General features: G+C 43.6%; 1 protein-coding gene across 15 annotated transcripts in view; it reads left to right on the top strand.

Moving 5' to 3' along the window:
* Positions 1-24,902, top strand: part of EPHA5 (EPH receptor A5) — a 372,563-nt gene that overhangs the window by 165,816 nt on the left and 181,845 nt on the right. For 7 of the 15 annotated variants that reach the window (XM_048846883.2, XM_048846878.2, XM_048846877.2 and 4 more), the window contains exons 4-5: positions 6,173-6,328; positions 15,536-15,871. The exons of 4 other annotated variants lie outside the window; for them this stretch is intronic. In XM_048846883.2, the coding sequence (XP_048702840.1) occupies positions 6,173-6,328; positions 15,536-15,871 (492 nt within the window). Of the gene's footprint in view, positions 1-6,172; positions 6,329-15,535; positions 15,872-19,807; positions 20,046-24,902 lie in introns of those variants that run through there. 4 more of the 15 variants (XM_048846885.2, XM_075127422.1, XM_048846886.2 and 1 more) reach the window with 2 other exon arrangements.

The following is a 24,902-nucleotide window of genomic DNA, read 5'->3' as shown; positions in this document are numbered from 1 at the left end:
ACAGTACGTCTCTCCTGGCCATTTTTGCACTGTTCGTCCTGGCCCATGAGTCACTGAGTCCTCAGGATAAGCCCATCTCGGTCATTCCCTATAGCTCTCCTTTCCCATCTTTGTGGCGAACTCCCTCTTTGAACTGGAACACATTACACCCCCACTAGGTGGGTCAGACTCTATTCTGTTGTGAGGCTTTACATGGGCTGAGCTTCATCCTAGGTGTGATGCCCACAATTGTTGCAGTCATGTATGTTCTTCTAATACAGCCCAGACTTCTGCAAAGCCTGTGGACCTATCCTAGTCCATGTATTTTAGCTCAGCCATCAGAACTCAGGCAGGCAGTTCAGTCGGCACATTGCCTGGGATATGTGCGCTTTAAATGACATCCATTGTTCCTTTTCCCCAAAGGGTGGAACTTGTGTAAGACTTGTGCGGACTGTGACATGTTTATAAAGAAAAGGGTTTTAATTAAAACTCCAGTTTCTGAGCTTCCCATTAGTAGCTGCCATTGTGCTGAAAGTGGCATAATCAGAATCAAGTGGGAGCTCAGACAGCAGACTACTGTGCGTTCTGTTACAGTGCTCAGACTGTCCTGTGGGTTCTTCTGACTTGGGCCCCAATTCAGAAATGTGCTTTAAGAAGTGCCTGACTTTAAGCATGTGATTAGTCCCATTGGAGTCCATGGGGTATTTGTAAGCACCTCACTGAATCCAGAGTTTGGACCAGAAATTAAGTGGGTGGAAACTGGCTTATTGTCCTCAATGCCGATTACCGCTGCTGTCACAAACGACATTGCTTGTTAACGAGATGGCCATAAGTAGGTGATTCAGGAATGGCAATCGGATAAGTGGAGGTAGTGTCTTAGAAGGGCATAGCAAGCTCCCATGTGCTGTGGGATGAGTGAGGGAATCTACGGCAAGGTACAACAAGAAAACCTCTGCAACAAACATCCTTCTTTATGGCGTGATGTCATTGTTCAGCCCCTGACATGGTGTAATGCACAAATTCCCTGATTCATCTATGCAGTGATATGGTGGGACAGTCAAGGGTAAAAATACTTGCATCATAAAATGCCCCTGGATGCATAGGCACAAAAAAACAATGCATGTTGTCATAAATGTAAAGGGAAGGGTAACCACCTTTCTGTATACAGTGCTATAAAATCCCTCCTGGCCAGAGGCAAAACCCTTTCACCTGTAAAGGGTTAAGAAGCTAAGATAACCTCGCTGGCACCTGACCAAAATGACCAATGAGGAGACAAGATACTTTCAAAGCTGGAGGGTGGGAGGGAACAAAGGGTCTGTCTGTCTGTGTGATGTTTTTGCTGGGAACATACAGGAATGCAGCTCAGAACTCCTGTAAAAAGTTAGTAAGTAATCTAGCTAGAAATGCGTTAGATTTCTTTTGTTTAATGGGTGGTAAAATAGCTGTGCTGAATGGAATGTATATTCCTGTTTTTGTGTCTTTTTGTAACTGAAGGTTTTGCCTAGAGGGATTCTCTATGTTTTGAATCTGATTACCCTGTCAGGTATTTACCATCCTGATTTTACAGAGGTGATTCTTTTATCTTTTCTTCAATTAAAATTCTTCTTTTAAGAACCTGATTGCTTTTTCATTGTTCTTAAGATCCAAGGGTTTGGGTCTGTGTTCACCTATGCAAATTGGTGAGGATTTTTATCAAGCCTTCCCCAGAAAAGGGGGTTTAGGGCTTGGGGGGATATTTCGGGGGAAGATGTCTCCAAGTGGGCTCTTTCCCTGGTCTTTGTTTAAAACTCTTGGCGGTGGCAGCATACGGTTCAAGGACAAGGCAAAATTTGTACGGTGGGGAAGTTTTTAACCTAAGTTGGTAAGAATAAACTTAGGGGGTCTTTCATGCAGGTCCCCGCATCTGTACCCTAGAGTTCAGAGTGGGGAAGGAACCTTGACACATGTTAAGGTTGCCAAGTGCAGCATTAACTTACAACAGGCACTTTGTTCCACAGAAGGGTGTCATACAGCCTGAGTGGACATTCCGCTTGCTGTGAAAAAGGATACAGCTTTTATTTTCATTTAATGTCCGTTATTAAAATATTATGTGGATATCCTGGGATGCAAGCATCAGGGCATGTTTGTTAGCATTGTGTTTGTTCATGAAAACAAAACATTCAGTTCAAGCAGAGCTATATATCACACTGTCATCGGCAAATGGTGCCTTGTTGAAAATCTATCAAAGAAAGCTGACTTATCTTGCATGTGCTGCTTTACAGCAAATAGGACCGCAGTAAACTCTTGTGCCATAATGATTTTCTGTCTTTCTTGATGAGACATAATGAGATAAATTCAAGACCTTTTTGAAGGCTAATTACATATTGTACACTCTAGACATCAGTTGTCCTTGTTAGATGATGTGCATTTTTTGCTTTCATTTAATCTTCTCTGTTGTCTGCGTATGCATGTGAATTTGGCTTAACTTTGAAATATAAATTGGGATTAGGGTGTATTTTTTCTCCCCCAAATCTCTGCAGATATTCTACTGTAACACAATGCATCATTAGAGATAAGGCAAAACTTGGAGGTAGATGTGAATTAAATAAAAGGCCTGAATTTCAGGCATGGAGCAGGGGATGGTGCCATAAACCATGCCAGTTCTTGAGTAGTTTATGAACAACCCTCCAGAATAAATTCAAATCTGAGCGTGCTATCGGGCGATGCATTTCTGTTATTTATAGGGATGGTTATGGCCAGATTTTCAAAAGTTCTCAGCACCCACAACTGGGAGCACATTTTAAATGCAGTTTAGCACCAGTTTATTTAGGTGCCTGAGTGGAAATAGCTTGGTGCTGAGCTCTTTTGGATATTGGGCCGTTACATTTTCATTTTAAATTTAAAGGTGTAGCCAATGATTTTAGTTTATTGTTCATTTATTGTGTGATGTTTTAACTAACTAACATGTTATGTCATATATAATCACTGTATGCTAAATAGAGTTAAATTATAGGATTATAAAAGTGCAAGATTGATCAGCATGTAGAGGGAATAATCATGTATCAGGTATCTAAGAAAGTAGGGCTGAAACGCAAGACCTGTAGGCTGAGGCTTGTAAGATTTTAGCTTAGCCATATGTAAGCCATAGAGTTAAGGAACGCTGACATAAGTAAGTGACCAAAGAATAACTCGATGCCCTAAGATTACAGGAAAAGATGAACTAATGGGTGATATTGCAAAAAATTAACAGTAAGGGTAATATTTTACTTACAAGATACCTGGTAATCACATTTTTCTAACACATGCCCTAACCACAGAGTGTAATATGTGCAGAAATGCTAATGATGTATAGTCAGAATCACATTATAAAAAAGGGGGTGCCTAGATTAGGAAAATTGAGCTCCCTATGGGAAACTCCAGCAGGAACCATCCCTCTACTGATGAGCAATCCATGAGAGACCCATCAGACCCTAACGCTATTGTTAAGGATGTGAGTAGCGCTATATTTCTAACTTGTGCATAGGTCTGTATAGATTTTCTATACGCTTGGGTAATCATAACTTTAATTGTAACTTTAATAAAACTTGTAGAACATACTAGACCTTGGGCTTGTGAATGTCTGTGTGGTTGCTACCTTTGGTCCTTATGTGTCCCTAAAGACTCTACATCTAAAACAAGTAGCAGAGGTGACTTTCACTCTCTTAAGCTTGAAACTATAGCCACCAAAGTCGAACCCGTGATGGTGTAATACTACGTTACAAAATTCACATTAAATACAATAAAAAGCTACAAAGGTTACCCTTTAGCCTTTTTGAAAAGCTAAAATTTCTTGTCAATATCATGGACCAAGTATAATGACTGCCCTTAAACAGTTTCCCGTTGTCTTAAATATATAACATTACCTAAATGTATGCACCAATCCCTTTTCGAAGTGTAAGGAAGGTTAAGAACTACTGCCGCTGCTAAGGTGACCATGTCTAAGGTCGCTGTTTGATGGTTGGTCTCTCTCTTGTCTTGTCCATCTTGTAATCATTGTACTCACTCTGTCTCCTCCTCTCCAGAAGCAAGAACTGTCAATCACCCATGGTATATAGACCATGGAGGGTTTCTATGCACTCTTGACACACTGCCATGTTTCTTGTTTGTTTCTGAATTGCAGCCACATTCACAGGAGCTGTTGTTTTAATCTAGGGTGCCTTTCCCTATCGGGGGGCGGAGGGAGAACTGAAATCAGAGCAGCTTTTGCATCACCCTGTTGTCATAATAACTTCTTAAGGTGTCGTGCTACAGTGTCCAATCAGAAGAAGCAATATACAGGAGGTGTGATGAGAGAATGACATCTTTCATATGTGCAGAGACTAGAAATTGGCTAACTGCATAATTTACCCTGACCCATTTAAAAAAAAAAATCCACACTTCATCCAACATGATGGCAAAATTTTGATCTCAGATCCATGCAGTAGATCTTAAAAACTGACTCTGTAGTTGTACATCATGTTGTTGTGGTGGTAGTGAAGATTTTAATAGTTGCCAATACTCTGAATATCAGCTCATTTTCTTCGCACAATATTTGCTATGCAAGAACTTTGAATGACAGATTGAAAGTCTTTTTAATTTCCGTGTACCTTCTGTAAGTATGTCGGAGTGCCTGTGTATCATTAGTAACAGGATGGTCATAATTATTTTACAGTGATTCTCAAGGAATCAGAAAAGTAACAGCATTTTGGAGCTGGCAAACTGGATGTGTGTGTCTATTTTCGATTTCAGAAATGGCAGGAAATCAACTTCCCAAGAGGATCTATCTGAACTTTAATTTTCCTTGTACTGGTGATTGTAGATCCAGCAATTAAAGAGCTAGTTTGTTTTCTTTTAAAGGCCAGAGACACGTGCAAAACCGTACATACATTTATCATGGTTGACTGTGAAAATGTGGTGAATGAGTGCAGAAAAATGATCCGATTTTTCCAAAGGGCTCAGCACCAGTAGCTCCTAGTTACACTTATGTTGACTGGCCAGATTTCTAGAAGGTGGAGGACCCAGCCTTTCCCACTGAGCTCAATAGGCACAGTAAACTGAAAATCTAGCCCTTAATCGCCAAGGATCTGATCCTGCAAGTCGGGGATGCTCAGCACCTTGCAGGAAGAGCAACCAATGAACTTTGAGCCTGTGCTGACAGTTCCTTGAAATCAGACACAATTAATGTATGCATTTCAAAGTGCCAAAGGGAGGAAAAGAATCCCCCAACCCAACCTCGTCCGGTATATGGGAAAAAAGAGAACAAAAATAATAGCTTTCAGTCTGTAAGGCCCATCATACATATACATTACAGCTAGAGGGAATGTATTATGCAGTGGGCATGTCTGGTTCAGGGGGTACCCACAGATAGCTGTCTTATAGGGAGCAGTTCAAAATTCTTCACAGGTTTTCTGGAAGAAACCCTGGGGAAATAGTCTTATTAGAATGTCTTAAAGCTGTCTGTACAGATATCACCTCCTCTCCAGGACGGCATGATTATTTTATTTGCTGAGACATTGATTTCTGGGCATGGGACATCTTAAACGAAAACCACAAAACATATTTTACCGCTCTCCTAAGCTGTGTCTAAGAATGAGTGAGAAAGCAATACTTTGATGTTTTCCAAATCAGAGATAGAAGCCAGAAGATCTGTTACGTCTGATACATTCAGCAAGGAAAATAAATATCTGACAAAGGCAGCTGCAAGAGAAATCAATGGCCAAAATGGTCTCATTCTCTTCTGCACAAATATTTTAAACATGTACCACATATTAACATGAAAATCTCCTATCTCCCTCTTGTGTGTTTTAAATAATTCACGAGCAAATAGCTCATGATTGTTTGTTGTTGTCTCTTTCACTAAGGCTATGTCTACACTGCAGCGGGGGTAATTTCCGGCTAGAGGAGCCATATGGGCACTAGCTCTGCTCAAGCTGACATGCTAAAAATAGCAGCGTGGCCAAGGCAGTGTGGGCCGTGGCTCGGGCTACCTGCCCAAGTTCAGTCCCATCTGCAGCCACGGTGACATTGCTGCATTTAGCATGCTGGCTTGAGCAGAGCTACTCATGAACATCTAGCTGAGCTGGGAATCCCACCTCCCCGCTGCAGTGAAGAGGTCCTCTAAAGAGCTGTGTTAAAAAGAAATGGGACGGGATGAATATTTGCTGGAAGAATTTAGTCTCCGGTTCCTCTCTTACAGTCTGCAGACCTGGATTCTTCAAGGCCTCTCCCCAGAGCCCATCCTGCAGTAAGTGCCCCCCTCACAGCTACACACACGAGGAAGCATCCACCTCCTGTCTGTGTGAAGAACACTATTTCAGAAGGGAATCGGACCCACCTACAATGGCCTGTACAAGTAAGCACGCACTGTGTATCTTTTAATCCGTTTGCGCTGTTACGCACAGAGAATGGGCACAATGACAAAAAAAGGTGTTTTTACAGGCTTTGGGCCTGATCCCGACCTGGCTTGTGCTAGTTTTACACTGCTGTAATCCACTGGCTTCATCTAAATTACTCCTGATTTACACCACTATACTTGAGAGTTAAGCATGTGGAACTGGATGTGCAGCGTCTAGAATTGCACGCTGCTGGTGTGCGTCTGTGTGTGTGTTGTAAAATATAAAAGGAAGACTTGTGGCACTTTCGAGACTAACAAATTTATTTGGGCATAAGCTTTTGTGAGCTACAGCTTACTTCACTGGATGCATGCAGTGGAAAATACAGTGGGGAGATTTTATATAGACAGAGAACATGAAACAATGGGTGTTCCCATACACACTGTAACGAGAGTGATCAGGTAAGGTGAGCTATTACCAGCAGGAGAGAAAAAATCGTTTTTTGGTGATAATCCAGGAGGGCCACTTCCAGCAGTTGACAAGAATGTGTGAGGAACAGTTGGAGTGGGGCGGGGGGGAATAAACATGGGGAAATAGTTTTACTTTGTGTAATGACACATCCACTCCCAGTCTTTATTCAAACCTAATTTAATGGTGTCCAGTGTGCAAATTAATTCCAATTCAGCAGTCTCTTGTTGGAGTCTGTTTCTGAAGTTTTTTTGTTGAAGAATTGTGACTTTTAGGTCTGTAATCGAGTGACCAGAGAGATTGAAGTGTTCTCCGACTGGTTTATGAATGTTATAATTCTTCATGTCTGATTTGTGTCCATTTATTCTTTTACATAGAGACTGTCCAGTTTGGCCAATGTACATGGCAGAGGGGCATTGCTGGCACATGATGGCATATATCGCATTGGTAGATGTGCAGGTGAACGAGCCTCTGATAGTGTGGCTGATGTGATTAGGCCTCGTGATGGTGTCCCCTGAATAGATATGTGGACACAGTTGGCAACAGGCTTTGTTGCAAGGATAGGTTCCTGGGTTAGTGTTTTTGTTGTGTGGTGTGTGGTTGCTGGTGAGTATTTGCTTCAGGCTGGGGGGTTGTCTGTAAGCAAGGACTGGCCTGTCTCCCAAGATCTGTGAGAGTGATGGGTCATCCTTCAGGATAGGTTGTAGATCCTTGATGATGCGCTGGAGAGGTTTAGTTGGGGGCTGAAAGTTATGGCTAGTGGCGTTCTGTTATTTTCTTTGTTGGGCCTGTCCTGTAGTAGGTAACTTCTGGGTACTCTTCTGGCTCTGTCAATCTGTTTCTTCACTTCCGCAGGCGGGTATTGTAGTTGTGAGAACGCTTGATAGAGATCTTGTAGGTGTTTGTCTCTGTCTGAGGGGTTGGAGCAAATGCGGTTGTATCATGGAGCTCGTAGAGGCATTGTACGTAGAGCGGTTGTATCGTAGAGTTTCCGTTATAGGGTGGTGTTTATGTGACCATTGCTTATTAGCACTGTAGTGTCCAGGAAGTGGTCATCATCTGGACCCATGGAAGAGAAGCCCTTGAGGAATTCCACCATGATTTCAGCAATTTCCATCCCACCGTCAACCTCAGCCTGGACCAATCCACACAAGAGAGCCACTTCCTGGACACTATCGTGCCAATAAGTGATGGTCACATAAACACCACCCTATACTGGAAACCTACTGACCGCTATACTTACCTACATGCCTCCAGCTTTCATCCAGACCACTCCACACATTCCATTGTCTACAGCCAAGCTCTACGATACAACTGCATTTGCTCCAACCCCTCAGACAGAGGCAAACACCTACAAGATCTCTATCAAGCGTTCTTACAAGTACAATACCCACCTGCTGAAGTGAAGAAACAGATTGACAGAGCCAGAAGAGTACCCAGAAGTTACCTACTACAGGACAGGCCCAACAAGGAAAATAACAGAACGCCACTAGCCGTCACCTTCAGCCTCCAACTAAAACCTCTCCAGCGCATCATCAAGGATCTACAACCTATCCTGAAGGACGACCCATCACTCTCACAGATCTTGGGAGACAGGCCAGTCCTTGCTTACAGACAGCCCCCAACCTGAAGCAAATACTCACCAGCAACCACATACCACACAACAAAAACACTAACCCAGGAACCTATCCTTGCAACAAAGCCTGTTGCCAACTGTGTCCACATATCTATTCAGGGGACACCATCACAGGGCCTAATCACATCAGCCACACTATCAGAGGCTCGTTCACCTGCACATCTACCAATGTGATATATGCCATCATGTGCCAGCAATGCCCCTTTGCCATGTACATTGGCCAAACTGGACAGTCTCTATGTAAAAGAATAAATGGACACAAATCAGACATGAAGAATTATAACATTCATAAACCAGTCGGAGAACACTTCAATCTCTCTGGTCACTCGATTACAGACCTAAAAGTCACAATTCTTCAACAAAAAAAACTTCAGAAACAGACTCCAACGAGAGACTGCTGAATTGGAATTAATTTGCACACTGGACACCATTAAATTAGGTTTGAATAAAGACTGGGAGTGGATGTGTCATTACACAAAGTAAAACTATTTCCCAATGTTTATTCCCCCCCCAAACTGTTCCTCACACATTCTTGTCAACTGCTGGAAATGGCCCACCTTGATTATCACTACAAAAGGTTCCCCCCCGGCTTCCTGCTGGTAATAGCTCACCTTACCTGATCACTCTTGTTACAGTGTGTGTGGTAACACCCATTGTTTCATGTTCTCTGTCTATATAAAATCTCCCCACTGTATTTTCCACTGCATGCATCCGATGAAGTGAGCTGTAGCTCACGAAAGCTTATGCTCAGATAAATTTGTTAGTCTCTAAGGTTCCACAAGTACTCCTTTTTGCGGATACAGACTAACACGGTTGCTACTCTGAAACTTGTAAAATATAGTTATTTAGCTATACATCTAGATAGACACAATATATATGAGTGCCACTTAGTGTCACAAGTTATTCTGTGTCCCAATAGTCAGCTTGGGCAACCAGGGAAATAATGAGATGTCTAGCACTCCTAGCTACTTCAGGATAGTGATATGGGCGGGAGCTACTGACTGTCCAGAGCTACCACAAAGAAAGAAACCATATGTCCATGATGGTCACTGGATGGGGGCGTGGGGGGGCAAATATTGTTGGGAGAGAAATAACAATCAGGTTGGTATGTTATGAGCTGGAGACAGAGGAGAGGGAGAGGGCAAATAATAGTTTTAAATCGCTCTTTTCCCCACAAAGTATGAAGCTACCCTTTCATCTGCAGCTTGTAGACCTGTTGCTGCATCTTGTCCACTTCCTCTTCTAAATACTTAGACCCTGGTCCTACAAAGACTTACACTTACACACATGCATAAGCTCACACTGTCAGAAGTCCCACTGAAGTCAGCTTACCACAGTGGATATGGTTAGGAATGTGCATATATCTTTGCAGGATCAGGGTCTTCACTGGGAACTGTGCAAATTCCAGATAGGATTTTACAGTAAAACGGGAGTTGAAAGGAACTGAAAAAGTAACTGAGCTTCTATGGATGGGAACAGGCAGAAGTGACCCTCAGAGAAGGAAGAGAGAAAATAGAGAACCAATATATTCAGAACAGCTGGGATAAGGTGAAGAAGGAGCTTCTCCTCTCCTTCTACTAGGGACTGTTTTCAGTTGTAGAAGGCTAGATGTCATGATGTCCCTAAAACAGCTGTGCACCAATCAACATCCTACTGATACATACCGTATCACTGTGGTTATTTGACTAGCACCCTCGCTGCAGAAAGCAGGTTAGGGCAGCAGTACCTAGTGCAGGTTCTAAGCTAACCTGGACTAATTGACAGAAGCTCCTCGGGAGAGAGGTACTAGGGGCTGCGGGGAGAAGGGGGAATAAGTAAGGGCCCAGGGTGGGGTCACAAAGAGTGACAGCTTCCCACCTGCTCCTCCCAATGAACCCTGCTGCCCTTTCTGGCTACTTCCAATTTGCCCTCCGTTTTGGCCCCGATCCTGTCAGCTGTTGCATGCCGATGAGCCACTTTGCCTCCAGGGGGCTCCAGGCACTGAAAGGGATGGCTCACGCAGAACAGCCGGAGGATCAGGGCCTAACCTGGGAGCACTGAACGTCTCTCCATTTGGTTTTCACAGAGGAAGGTGACTTGAAACATGCTGCTCTCTTGAAAGGACAGTGCGACTCCAGGGAGGGAAGGGGGAGCCTCACACAGTTTGTGATCGGCAATGCTGCGTAAAGGTCATAGACAGATAGGTGGAAGAAGAGTCCAGCTAGTGAAGTCCTGGTGTTGTCAGGAGGGGAGGAAAATTATCTTTTAAAATTAAGACATTCCAAACATAGATAAAAAGTTAGTTATACACGTAGGCCAGTTTGCAAAGGGGCTTCAGGCATATTAGCTGCCCAGCCTCCACTGCAATTCAGTGGCTGGTGAGTGGCTAATTCCCTTGGGTGTCTGTGACAATCCCAACTGTATAGTGGAATAGTACATATGTTAAACCGGTCCCATTCTGCTAGCAGAATAAGGCATTCCAGGATGTGCATTAATAGGGTTTTGGGGTATTTCTTGGGCAGATGAAAGTTACAACATCTGCAACAACCCCCCTACCAAAACACACCAACTTGTGGCTCACTGCTCTGTGTTACCGTAGTGTGAGGACATAGATACAAAGAGCCATGCCTTAAACAGCAGTGAGAGAACTCTGGCACCTGGAAATTCCCACCTTTTTATTAAGTTCCCTGCTGCAACACATCCTGGTCCTCTCTGGTGAAACTCAATGACCGCTCCACAGTTGCATACAGGGAAAAAAATCCTGCATGATCATTGACTGACAAGAGTCATTTGTTAGAGCCACTAAGTTTCTGTTATTTACTTCTTCAGAAGTTAACAGAATCATCAAAATGTAGGGCTGGAAGAGACCTCGAGAGGTCATCTAGTCCAGCGCTCTGCACTAAGAAATTTCATCTACTTGAAATCTAGTAAAAGGGTGTCTTAAAATTAGTTTAAGTATTACATTGCCAAGTCCCCCTTCCAATATTTATGGTTTAATAATTATGTTTTCCTGACTTTTTTCAAAATGCTTGTCAGTTCCATGTTGCTATGTGAAAGACCCACACAAACAGGGGAAACTGATTAACTCACCATAAAAGTGAAACAGAAACTGACCATATATGAAGGGCTGTCAAATGCTCAAAAGAACAAGAAAAAAAGGATTGAGAAAGATGTTTTGTTCTTTAATTTCTTTACGTTCTCGTTTCTTAGAACTGGAATTGGTAACAGTAGGTAATATTTTTTTAAAATGTGATTTTAAAATTGATGATGCCCTGTTACATTTTGGAGCAATTTTCTCAGTCAGACTCTGTATCTTTTCCTAAGATAATTTTGTGAAAAATTATTATTCACTTCCCAGAAGATAAATAGCTTTTAAAAATAAAATGATAGTTTTCTTTCCTCTTTGGGACATCAAATTTAAAAGGAAATAATTTTTTTTAAAAAATGGATACACTTTTGAAATTTATGGCCAGAGTGGAGAAGTTTTCAAATGGTATAAAATGTAATATACAACAGAAGTTTCTGGTGAGAACATTACAGATAATATTTTGCCCTCAGGAAAAAAAAGCTCAATTCCCTTTAATGTGAGTTGTGCATAAGTATCAGAGGACAATATTTAAAAAACACACACATTGATTTAATATTTCAGATTTATTGTCCATGAAGGAAAATATGGACTTTGTCTTCTGCCAGTTACCTTCTGAGTCAGTAAATCATGATCTGGGGTGGGTAAATCAGTATCTGCTTAATATACAAATTAGCTATCTTTTTATTATGATTATTTCAGTAAACTAACTTCTTTGTCCTTGACGAAGAGAGGTCAAAAATAAAAATGTACCTTCTGAGCAGATATCAGGTTCCCTGATCCTTGGAAAATAAAATAGCAGTTTGTTCTCACCACTGTGATTTTTTTCAAAGTTTTAGTGGAGCACAGTTTCAAAATTCTTCAAATAGTACTTGTTAGGTTTCTCCAAACTACTAAAGACCATTCATAGAGCCCCTTTGAGAATGCTAATTTTATGGGTTATGGAGTGCCACTGATTTCAAAGCATTGCTATTGAAATTGAAGGTTTTAAGCCTTCAAGAAGAGCAGCTGACTCTTCTGTACAGAGCGAGTAAAAACCTCTGGCAACTTTAGTAAAGTAATAATTTATCTACTGTTAAAGACACATTGTCCAGTAAGTGTTTCTTGTGCTTGACTTCCCCCTTCCCCACCCCACACTCCCCCTTAGTTTACTAGTATCTGTAAAGAGTACATCACATAGTGGAAAGAAAAACTGTTCAGTTTAACTGGTCAAAAGTACTCGTGTGCAATGCATATAACTCAGCACAACTCCAGGCCTGCATTTCTTTAGCTTCCGTTGTATCGATATGACAGGGCTGAAAGTTATTCTAACTATTCATGTGCGATGGTGCCATTGGCTAAATTGTGCTGGATGCCTGTGGGGTGGTTTGTGAGAGTGTGGAATCCATAAAGATTCTCAGATACTGTTTGGGGAGCCCTCACTGCCAATTCCCACAGTTTGTGTGAGTTCCTTCTTTGCCTCGGTTTAATTTTTGTTTTCCAGTTTGAATAATTTGCAATAGTTATCATTAGAACGTCTGTCGTTCATATGCATGAAAAGCTCCCTTTGGCTACAGTTGGAATTGCACATATCCTGCAATTCGTTCCTTACGCTTCTGTCCTGCAAAGATTTGAGCATATTTTAAGCATGCCATTGGCTTAAATGGGACCACTCACATGCTTAACGCTATGTGTGCATCCGTGGTTCATGATTCAGTTCTTACTGGCCTCTTCAACTCCACCTCTTCGGACTCTGAGAGCAGACATCCAAAGACAAATTTTTATCAATGGCTCCCACAGTTGCATGCACAAATAGATGCTTAGACGCTCAACCACCTGCCTGTGTGTGCAGTTAAGGCAGTTAGTTTTAAAAATGTGATTTTAATATATTTAATATACAGAATTTAATATATAACTCCGAATAAAGCTGAGTTGCACTTTCCTAAGCCATTCTAGTTCATTCTTTTTGTTTTAATTTTACATCCAGGGTTGATTTTTTTTCCCCTGTGGCGGCAGGTCTCTCTTAGGATTGGCTAAAACGTCGTCTCCTGGGAGAATCAGAGCAGCGTCAGTTGATATGGCACACATGCTGCAAATTGCTACAAGGTTTCACAATGAGTTTTATCAATTTTACAGACATAATAAAGAAAATAGGAAAAAGTAGCTAGGGAAAAAGTTTAAGGTTTACAAAATAATTGCAATTTCACAAAATTGCCTGTTTTAAGTATTTCAATATGTTAATTACAGCCATATGACTAGAATCACACAGAACCAGGAAATGCATTTAAATAAATGTGCATGCACTTTCTGGGGAGAGAAGGAAGCACATTGGAGCTGGCTTTCAAGGAGGTATTCATGGATTTTAGCACCTACAGGAATTTTGCAGCCAGTTTCCATTCAGACTGAATGGGAGTTAGGTGCCTAACTCCCGTAGACTTTAGAAAATCCCAGTAACGCCATGACTTAAAACCAGCAAAACTCTTTAATAAGTGTCCCTTTCTTCCTCCTGCATCACAGTGCAGTCAAGGTACAAAGTGCAGATCCGTTGTTAAGATCATCAACATGTTGTATACTACTGCCATCCTTCTGTACAAAATTATCCTTTCACATCACATCAGAGGAGAATTTTGTCGTCAGTCTCCAAGGCGAATTTATACAAAAATGTTTCCTAAAACACAGTTTGGCTGTTTTTTTCCTCCAAAATCATTATCCGTTGACAACTCAGATTGATGAATAGGATCTGAAAAAGAAAATATGATCTTGCGATTGTTATAATCTGGCCAAAAAGGGGCTCTTTTTCCTGAGACTCACGTGTTGCCCTTAGCCCATGTATGACAGTCCCATTGACTTCACTGGGAGTTCCCAGTGAAGTGAGTGTACCCGAGATTTTCATAAGTAACTAGGGATTTGGGTTTCAGAGTAGCCTCAATTTTCAGATGTCCCACTTGAGCCCCCTGAAAGGGGTTTGATTTTCAGAAGTCACATGCCCAGCACTTTCTACCAATCAGCACCTCTGGGGTGTTTCAAGCCGGACACGCCAAAATGGAGGCATCCAGAGTCATTGGTCACTTTTGAAAATCTTGGCTTGAATGTCTAATTTGGCCCATGGCAAAGAAGTACCATTCTTATGGGAGCTGCGGAAAAACTGCCTCAGCACCTTTTAACCCTTGAACACCCTTACCCGGGCTGGGCAGACATCCTAAGTGGGGATACTCGGCAAAATAAGAAACTGGAGAGTAGCCATTCAAAAATGTTAACATGCCACGCTTTGAAGAGGCAGAGAAAAAGGCTGCAGTTTAGTACGTGGAGGCAGTAATATCACTTATAATCTGTGGAGGATATTTCTTCGGTACGTGTTGCTCTGGTGCTAAAGTCACAAAGGGTATGTCTACACTGCGGCTGGACGTGTTCTTCGCAGCTCGGCTTGACGTGCGTGTGCTGGCTTTGGTCGAGCTAGTGCACCAGAATCAGCCGGGTGGACATGGAGGCGCGGTCAGCGGAATGGACTAGCCGCCCAAGTACAAGCCTGTCCGCGGTCTGCATTCAGGCAGCTAGTCTGAGCCACTTCCCGTACTGTTGCCACTGCACTGCTATATTTAGCAGGCTCATCAAGCAGAGCTAGCATGTCTGTCTCTCCCGAGCTGGGAGTTACAGCTCCCCGCTGCCATGCAGATGTATCTTTAGGGTGAAACCTTGATCCCACTGAAATCAATGGCAAAACCCTCATTGACTTCAGTGGGGCCAGGATTTCAGCCTTAATGCCTGCTCCCTCGCGTTCTTGGCTGGCCGGGTCTAGCAGCACCTCCGAGGGAAGACACTTGGTAGGATACTCCTCCCTGTCTTCCTGGATCAGATAGGTGGGTGGGTCCCAACACGCATACTTTGAAGCGAGGAGGGAGAGCTAAGAGTGACCCCCCGTTGCCCTGCCAGTCCTTCAGCTGCTGCGGTGCATTGGCTCTGTGCGCTACGTGGTACGTGAGCGGTGCAGCCCCTCTTTTCAGCCGAGAGAGTAGCGCAGAGCGGGATGGACGCGAATGCTATTTTCACCCTGTGTTTTTCTCACTTTACTTTACAAACCAGGACCCCCCTCTGCTCCTCGGAATGCCATCTCAAATGTTAACGAGACTAGTGTCTTCCTGGAATGGATTCCCCCGGCTGACACTGGTGGAAGGAAAGATGTGTCTTATTATATTGCATGCAAGAAGTGCAGCTCCCACTCGGGGCTGTGTGAGGCGTGTGGCAGTCATGTCAGGTACCTCCCCCAGCAAATCGGCCTGAAAAACACCTCTGTCATGATGGTGGACCTGCTTGCTCATACAAACTATACCTTTGAAATTGAGGCAGTGAACGGAGTGTCCGACCAGAGCCCTGCAGCACGGCAGTATGTGTCTGTAAATGTAACCACAAATCAGGCAGGTAAGTGGAACTTCAAAAGGGGCTAAGATTCTGGGGTGGGAGGCCCTGGCCATTCTGTGGGGTGGAACTCCCGTTGAAATAAGTGGAAGTAGCAAGACTGGGCCTTGAATCCTTTCCTATGTGGCGGTTGTTGTCCCCCCTCCGACCCCCATTTCACAGTATAATTACAGCAGCCTTGGAACAGCAGGAATGTTCACTCTCAGCAGGGTGCATTTTGGTCGTTTTTTTTGTTTTTAATTAAACATGCAGAATCTTTCATAGCTTAACGTTTCCGTGTCTTCCCCCACTAAAACAAGAGCAACATAGTTGTCTCTCTTATTGGCAGAAGGACATCCTAGCGAGATCCTTTAGATTTCAGGTGTCACGCAGTTTAAATGGCCTGACTGGTTTAGCAAATGGCTAATTGATCTTGGAGTGGCAGCTGGAGTGGAAGTGAAAAGACAGAGGCTGTCCTAGTGTCCCTTTAGCGTCGCAGTGAAAAAATGAACGGATTCGGGATGGGGAGGTGTTGCTGGCTCAGATCAGGGATGTCATTGCTCATTGTCTCATTTCAATTTTGCGTCGTGCAAATGAAGATAGTGGGGAATTTCTCCCCCTTATCCTGGACTAGGCTCTGAGCAGAGGCAGGGTGCAGAGGGAATAAGGAGCCTGACCCACCTTGCACAGCCCATGTAAAGCCCAAGCTGATTTACACAGTTTGCACTCAGGGAGCACGGACACGGCCAGGGGACAAGGAAGCGGGAGCCATGGTCCTGCCCTCTACACGGGATGCAGCACTATGTGTACCCTTCTCTGCATCTCACACGCGCTGGTAGGCACTGTTCCCAGAGCCCTCAAAGGCCCTATCATGTTCTGCCTCTCTTAACTCTCCCTCTCTTAATGGTGCTGTATTGCAAATGGCCTTCCTTACTGGAGGGTTGAGTGTGGAACTCATGCTGTCCGCTTCCTGCACCTCCCAGGAACATGAGGTGCTCCTTCCTGCAAAGGCTTAGGACCCTGCTCCTCAAGCACAGCTGGCTAGTGGCATTTGGGAGCATGGGCCCATCTTTAGGATCTAAACTCAGAGCTCTTGCAAATACAGTGCACTGCTCTGCTGCCAGGTTCCCAAGCCAGCCTTTCCTGCTCCTTCTAAAGAAAATGCTTTTAACGGAGAAATCTGGCACAAGCTACTGAGCGACAAACAGATTTCAGAGTCCTGGCTGCAAAACAGAAGGATGCTAGGCTGAGCAGGACTGAATTTCATTCGAACAGCACAGGTACATGTTAGCAGGTTCAGCAGCCACCTGAGAGGGCATTGATGTGTTGTAACGAATCAAGTCCGTGCCCCGGTAATTAATTTGGATTGCTGATGTGTCAGGCAAACCATACGAATGTATCTCGAGGAGAGGAAATAAAAGCACTATTGGGTTACTGCTCAGTGCTGATTGACGTGACAGGAAGCCTTCAAGAGTAGCGCTGGCAGATGTCAGCCTGACACCTGCAAAACCACCTGTTTAATTCAAATAAACAAGTGTCATGGCCCTTAATGCAGTTTACCATTGGCCCCATCATGAAGGCTGCTGCCAGCAGTTCTCTTCTTGGACAAAACAAGTTATTGGGTTGATGTTAGCATTTCATACACAGCAGTGGATATTTCCCCGATGTGCTGAGCTAAAGGCACATAAAGCTCAATAAAGTAACGGTAGGTGAGAAGATCAGATATGGATGATCACCACTTTCTGTAAGGAAACACTTCCACCTTGTGAGTTATGCCAAAATCTCCCAATAGTTGTATTAGGATTTATATGCATAGCTGCCTCTCTGTGCACTGAGATAAGAACGTACCCACTGTACAGTTATTAGCAGATCTTTTGTGAGGAAAACTTACCCTGTGGGTTTTGGATGATAAATGCAGCTCATGTCAAAAAATAATGGACGTTATAGCCCTGATTCACCAGTGTGATATTCTGGATTTACGCCAGCATAACTGCATTGCAATCAGAGGAATCACACTGTAGTAGAACTGGAGTAACACAATGGTGAATTGGGCCCAATGTGTTTATTTCATTGCGCAGACTTGAAGCGACATCTTTATGCTTCCTCTGTTTGATTCAGTATGTCATGTTTGCACAATCCATTACGCATCCAGATAGACATCCTACAGCCCTGTCCAAATTGAATAATAGAGCCAGGAGAATGCACTATTTATGGTTCAATCTTCACTCCTTATTCAGAAGATGAGCAAGGTCTATTTGCATGAGCTAAAAGTTGCCGGATCTATATATCAAACATTCCCCTGAAAGAGCTTGGAAGTTTAGGTTGCTCCCTGCTGCTTTAGATACCATTAGATGACAAAGGTTAGAGGATCCTTTGCACTGGGAGTTAGAGCTAGAGGGGGAGATTTTACAAGTGGGAATTACTCACCTTAAGGTGGCATGATTGGGCTCCTCATCACAATGAACACAGTCAGAGATCAAGGGCCTAATTCTCCATTCCATGACACCCATTGCATGCCAGTATGGAACTATGCTTGCCTAAAACTGGTGGAGTGGGTTAGAGAATCAGACTCCTACCGGGTTGGCATAAGGACTGAACTGGAGGCGAAAGGAACCGTTGCTATAAGAAATACTGGCCCATGGAAATTAAAAATGGCATGTCATGTTGATAGATACTTACTAAGCAGCATCGCAGATGGAATGCCTGTTTTTTTTCTTTGTCAATCCCAAGACCTTGCTAATTTCAGAACTTTGAAAAATGCACAAACAGCAGGATATTGGCCACACCAGATGTTTTTTATATATGAAACCTTTGGCAACAAACAGTGTATCTGGTTTTGGGTTCCTGTAGGGATTGTTTCCTGAAAAATGTGTTTGTTTCTTAAGTAATTTCTCTCTCTCTCTCTCTTTTCTTTTTCTTTTTTCTTTTTTTTAAATCGGCACCAGTAGCCAGTCTAGCATTTTCAGACTGATGTAATTTTCCTTTCTGACTGCAAGACATGTGTGAACCGTCTCGATTCAAAATTAGATTTGATAGTACAGCAAGAAAAATAGCTAGTTCTGTGTGCAAGATGAAAAAAATATTACAGTAAGCTGGAAGATGAAATTGATTAGCTAACTCTGGCTGATCAGCGTATGGAATCCAATAATGATTTTCTGCTGAAGAAGTTGAGTGATTAAATGATTAATTTATGACTGTCTATCAGTATTAAAAATACTGTCACAAACACAATGTCATTGGAATCTCTAGGAGGAGGATAATGAAGGATCTTGCTTTCATTAAACTGTTTATAAGAACTGCTGTACTGGGTCAGCCCACTGGTCCATCTAGCCCAGTGTTCTGTCTCTGACAGTGGCCAGTACCAGAGCTTCAAGGGGAATGTACAGAGCAGGGCCGTTGGAGTGATCAGAGGTTTAGGGTCACCCAGAGCATGAGGTTGCATCTCTGATCATCTTAGCTAATAGTAATTGATGGAGCTATCCTGCATAAACTTATCTAGTTCTTTTTTGAGCCCTGTTATATTTTTGACCATCATAACATCCAATGGCAGTAAGTTTCCCAGGTTAATTGTGTGTGGGGTGAAGAAGAACTTCCTCTTGTTTGTATTAAACCTGTTGCCTATTAAGGGTAGGAAAGGATAAATAACACTTCTCCATTCACTTTTTCCACACCCTTCATAATTTTATAGACCTCTATCATATCCCTCCTTTAGCTGAACAGTTTAGTTTTAGTTTTTTAAACTGAACAGTTCTAATCTTTTTAGTCTCTCCTCATATGGAAGCCATTCCATGCCCTTGATCATCTTTGTTGCCTTTCTTTGAACCTTTTCCAGTTCTCCTATATCCTTTTTGAGAGGGGGTGACAAGAACTGGACACAGTATTCAAGGTGTGAGTGTACGATGGATTTATATAGTGGCATTATGATATTTTCTGACTTATTTTCTATCCCTTTCCTAATAGTTCTTAACACTCGGTTCGCCTTTTTGACTGCTGTTGTGCATTCAGCTGAAGTTTTCAGAGAACTACCCATAATGACTCCAAGATCTCTTTCTTGAGTGGTAATGGCTAATTTAAAACCCACCATTATATATGTGTAGTTGGAATTATTTTTTCCAGTGTGCATCACTTTGCACTTATCAGCACTGAATTTCACCAGCCATTTTATTACTCAAGCACCCAGTTTTGTGAGATCCTCCTATAACTCCTCACAGTCAGCTTTGGACTTGACTATATTGACTAATTTTGCATCATCTGCACACTTTGCCACCTCACTGTTCACTCCCTTTTCCAGATCACTCATGAATAAGTTGAACAGCACCGGTTCAAGATATTAAAAAATAGGAGCCTAAAATTAGGTTCCTAAATCCCTTTTTAGAGTCCTGTTACAAAGCCTGGTTTTCCAAAGTGGTGAGCACCCACTGACTCCCTATTCCCTGCTCCTGGGGCAGGCAGCAGAGGAAGAAGGAATGTCGGGGGAAGGAGGTGGCAGAGGACACTAACCCTTCAAAGGGAACACGCAGGGTCCGAGGGGTGGAGGAGGATAATCTTTAAAGAGCAAACAGCGCCCACCTTAGACCTGGACTTTTCATTGCCCTACCTCATCCTGTCTACGCCTTCTAGAGTGGATGAGGTCGGGTCCTTCAGCGGGGGTCGGCACCACCATACTGCGCGACGGACACTTGATAAAATGACCGTACTTAGTGATGGACATTGTGGGAGGGGGGGTTGTCGTTCAATTTTTTAAAAAATTGCCATGGACCTTAAAATTTTTACCACAGACACTCGTGTCCGTGTATGGACACGTTGCTGACTCCCTGTCCTTCAGAGAACAGTCTTGTTCACTGCATAGCTCAGATCTATTCCTTGGATGAAGCAGGGGTCCAGGGTGGGGCTGGGGAGGAAACTACTTGTGGTCATGTGATTAAAGGTGGTGTCATAACGCATTTGCCCAACTGTCTCATTTAAGGTTGCATAGGCATATTATGCATCATGTATCTAGGTCAGGCAGGAGTTGTGCAGAAAAGATCTACAATCTACTTTGAGTATTCAGTGTTTTTAGTGAGAACCAAACTAGTATGGAGCCTGTGTGTTTTTACTCATGTTGTGGGATTTTCTGTTGGGAGGGGTGTGTCAGCATGGCTTGCCCATAGGGGCTGGAGCTAGCTAACCCTGATTACAGAATGAGCTATATCTGGGAGAGATCAGGGGGATTGTCCCATAAAGAGCAGCAGAAGGCTATGATTGGGGGAAGTGGGGCGCTCAGGAAATGGTGGAGAGGCTAAAGAGTGTGAAAGGTTCCTGCAGGGAAGACCCTGAGACCAAGGGAGCTGTGACACAGAAGAGCTTCTGTGAGTGAAGGCTCCTGCTAGAGACCCCGACTGAAAGAAGGCTTTGGGCTTGGAAGTCAGAACCAGACTGCGGAGGAAGCTTCAGCCAGGTGGAGCCTGGGAGTCCTGGGCCTCGCTCCTGCTGGAGACCCAAGGATTTGGTGCCTGGAACCCAGAGGGGCTGAGGAAGGCGGAGCTCCAGCCAGGTAAAGCCGGAGAGACTTTGAGCTGGGACCTAGCTCTGGGAAAAGGGCTGGGGGTTCCTTATCTGAAGCGGGAGAGTGACTGAGCTGGAGTTGGGGCTGGAGGGTCAGTACATAAAGACTCAATAAATGGGACCCCAGGAGGGGAATGTGGTAGTTACCTGTGGACTGTGAGGTATTCAGGGGCCCTGGGAGGAAATGGTAGCAGGCACTGGAGAGGCACCACTGGCCATGACGTGGTGCTCGGGAGGTGGCTGGCCCTGTTCCAGAGGGATATTTAAAGTTAGGAACATTGCAACTAGAAAAACTAACCTGACCGGACTGGTGTATGAGAATCTCTTTGCACCAATTCAGAGAAATCAGAACCTTTTAACTCACTTTGAACCGGACTGTCCTTGCTTGCCCTGATTGTTTACTAAGGCAATCGGACAGTTGCTACAATGCTCTAAAAGCCGAAATGTGCCTGACGAGCACTGCCCTGCAGAGGGACACCACCCCAGTGAGCGTTTGGAGTTTGTTTGTGCCTCAGGGATGATGTGTGGTCTTCCCCCAAACTCCCTGTGGCACAGGCTGCAGGCTGCCCATCACCAGCTTTCTCGCTGGTCAGGTTGGGAAGGGAGTGGGACCACAGTCTGCTTTTCCTTTCCCCACTGAGGTGTCTGACACCCCCCTTAGAAGAACAGCACCTGTGCTCCCCTGAGCTGTTGTGGCTCCTTGTTATGCAAGCTGCACAAGATGAGAAGTTTCCTTGTTCTCCTGGCAGGTCCACGAAAGGGCCAGCCACCATGCAGTGCTAAGGCCCTGAGTGTATCCTACACTCCCCCAGATGTGCAGGAGAGTATTTGCCTCTTGGGCCCTTGGGCAGGCCGGGCCAACTCAGATAGAATTCCTCTGGATGGCTCTGGGGAGTCGCTTGCCCTAGAGAGGTTGCCCTGCCATACTTTCCACAGGCTGCTTCTCACTCATATTCCCGTCCCATCCTCCCATCATTTCTGCCTTCCCCTCTTTCAGCCTGGAAGCAGCGACTCCGCTCCCCAGTGAGGCTCTGGGTCCAAGAGCAGGAGGATTGTTTTTGCGCCCTCTCTCCACCAATGCACCAACTCCAGGCTGGCCAAAGTTTGTTCTACAGCGGGCATAGCTGTAAAAGCTGTACCCAGCATGATCTCCCTGTCCACAGATGCTGTGCAGCTACCTGCCCCTCAGTCAGCCAGGGCACCGGAAGGGGCGCTGCACCTGATTATAGGGTACAACTTATGGAAGAATTCAGAGCAAATTACTATTTGCGGAATTTAGCCTCTTCCTTATTCACCAGTGGTCTGTGGGCAGCTTATGATTGTCTCATGAATATTCATTCTGTGAAATGCTTTGGCAAATTGTCCCCAACGTGCATTCCTGGCCTGTAGATGGACCACGAGCAGTTAGTTACCAGTCTTCTATATATCGCAAAAAGAAAAGGAGGACTTGTGGCACCTTAGAGACTAACAAATTTATTTGAGCATAAGCTTTCGTGAGCTACAGCTCACTTCATCACTACAGCCTGCAGCTGTAGCTCATGAAAGCTTATGCTCAAATAAATTGGTTGGTCTCTAAGGTGCCACAAGTACTCCTGTTCTTTTTGCTAATACAGACTAACACTGCTGCTATTCTGAAACTCTTCTATATATAAAATTCAGCTGTGCTGGGGCCTGACCCTGTAAGCTGTTACTCAACCGAGCAGCCCCACTGAAATCAGTGAGACTAATGGTGGGAGTAAGGACTCTGATGAATAAGGTCTGGGAATATTATGTCCTTGTTGAGTGATGACTGGTCAACTAGGTTATACTGTCTTTGTTCCCTGATGGAACACATATAACTCATGGCATCAGATTTCAGTGTGAATACTCATGTTTGCAAGTTCAAAATTCGCTTTCCAAAAATAGTCTGTGTTGATTCCTGCTTTGGTGCACATTCCGGCCAGGAAACTGGCTTGCTAGAATATTCACAGAACACAAACCTGAAAAGGGGTTGTGAGCACTGCTGTAATTAATTCATTTTGCTGCCCAAGCAAATATTGAGTGAAATTATTTTGAGTTCTTCACCAAGCTTTATGACTAAATAGCACAGTAACTATTAATCCTGATACCTGAGTCCCCCGAGGTCTTCTGCCTCCTCTGATCTTTGCAGAAACAGAGCTATTGCCCTGAATTCTTATTCAGAGACCTATCGTTTGGGATATGTATGATCAGGACTCCAGGCAGCTCACAGGATTTGACATACATACCGGGTGAAAAGCACGCCCATTGTACGTATTTGAATGCACATATTGACAGGGATCAACTAAAATGGCTTAAAATCATGCTTGCATTGATCACAGGTGGATTGTTACAAACTTCTAAGCTGTTTTTGTTGTCATGAAAAGTCCTTGTTTTGTGTGGGAAGTTTTAATACCAGTACAATCAGTTTATCCACTGGTAATGACCACTATTCAAGATGTTACCGACCGAAAAAAGGAAAAATGGGAAAATTCCTGCTTGTGTTGGTGACAGCTTAGATTGACCTGTGACATCTGATTTTAATTGTTGTTCTGATTATCCACTGTGTGACAATCCTACTTCAGACTGATTAGTTTGCTAACATAAAGTATAAGGCATACAGGATGGAATGTCTTTTTGGTCAGAACATGGAAAAGGTCAGAATCGTCATGGAAGACTGGAAATCCTATGCTCCCCATGTTTCAGCCTTATTTGTTTTTGATTTCCCTTATCTGTAAGAAAGAAATAGAGAGCTTATTTACTCTTCATGCCTAGAAAGCCAGAGGATTTAACACATATTGAAAACTGCTGCTTAGTTACCTATTCAAACAATGAATTGTGTTGGGCTAATGGGTATGACTCAAATGAAAGGTTCTATCTATCTGGCATGGCATTGTAGTTGTTATCACTTCCCAATTAAAGTAAATGAATGTTTTCTGCTTTTTTTTTAAGTGTTATCCAGAGTTAAGTGATAAATATCTTTGAAGATGGAGAAATTCTCATTATTATATAAATTAATCCTACAGCTTCCATGCCCCCCCTCCCACTCTTATCTGTGACACTGGCTGTATGTCTCCATGGTTTTTAACTTTTTGGAGACTGCACTGTAAATACTGTATGTCTTCTATCGATACTATGGGAAGGTGCAGGGCATTATAAAGGAGGAATGTCTGTCTGTATAAATATTCTCTATAGCTTCCATAAAACACAGACTCTAAGCACTTTCAGGTCAAGTAGATTTGCATGGTGAGATCTCTAGTGGGCTTCATGGAGTCTTCTGATCGTCTCCTTTCCCTGGCAGAAGAAAATTCTTCTTAGAAATGTGCCAGCTTGTCATGGTCACACTGTAGTGGATCAGGATTTAACCACAACCAGCTGGATGCAATGTTAACATAACTGGCTCTCCTCATAGACTCATAAATATTAAGGTCAGAAGGGATCATTATGGTCATCTAGTCTGACCTCCTGCGCAATGCATGCCACCGAATCTCACCTGCAATAAACCTTTCACCTA

Source organism: Caretta caretta, chromosome 4 (genome assembly GCF_965140235.1).
Source record: "Caretta caretta isolate rCarCar2 chromosome 4, rCarCar1.hap1, whole genome shotgun sequence".
NCBI lineage: Eukaryota > Metazoa > Chordata > Testudines > Cheloniidae > Caretta > Caretta caretta.
This window is presented reverse-complemented; position numbering and strand designations above follow the sequence as displayed.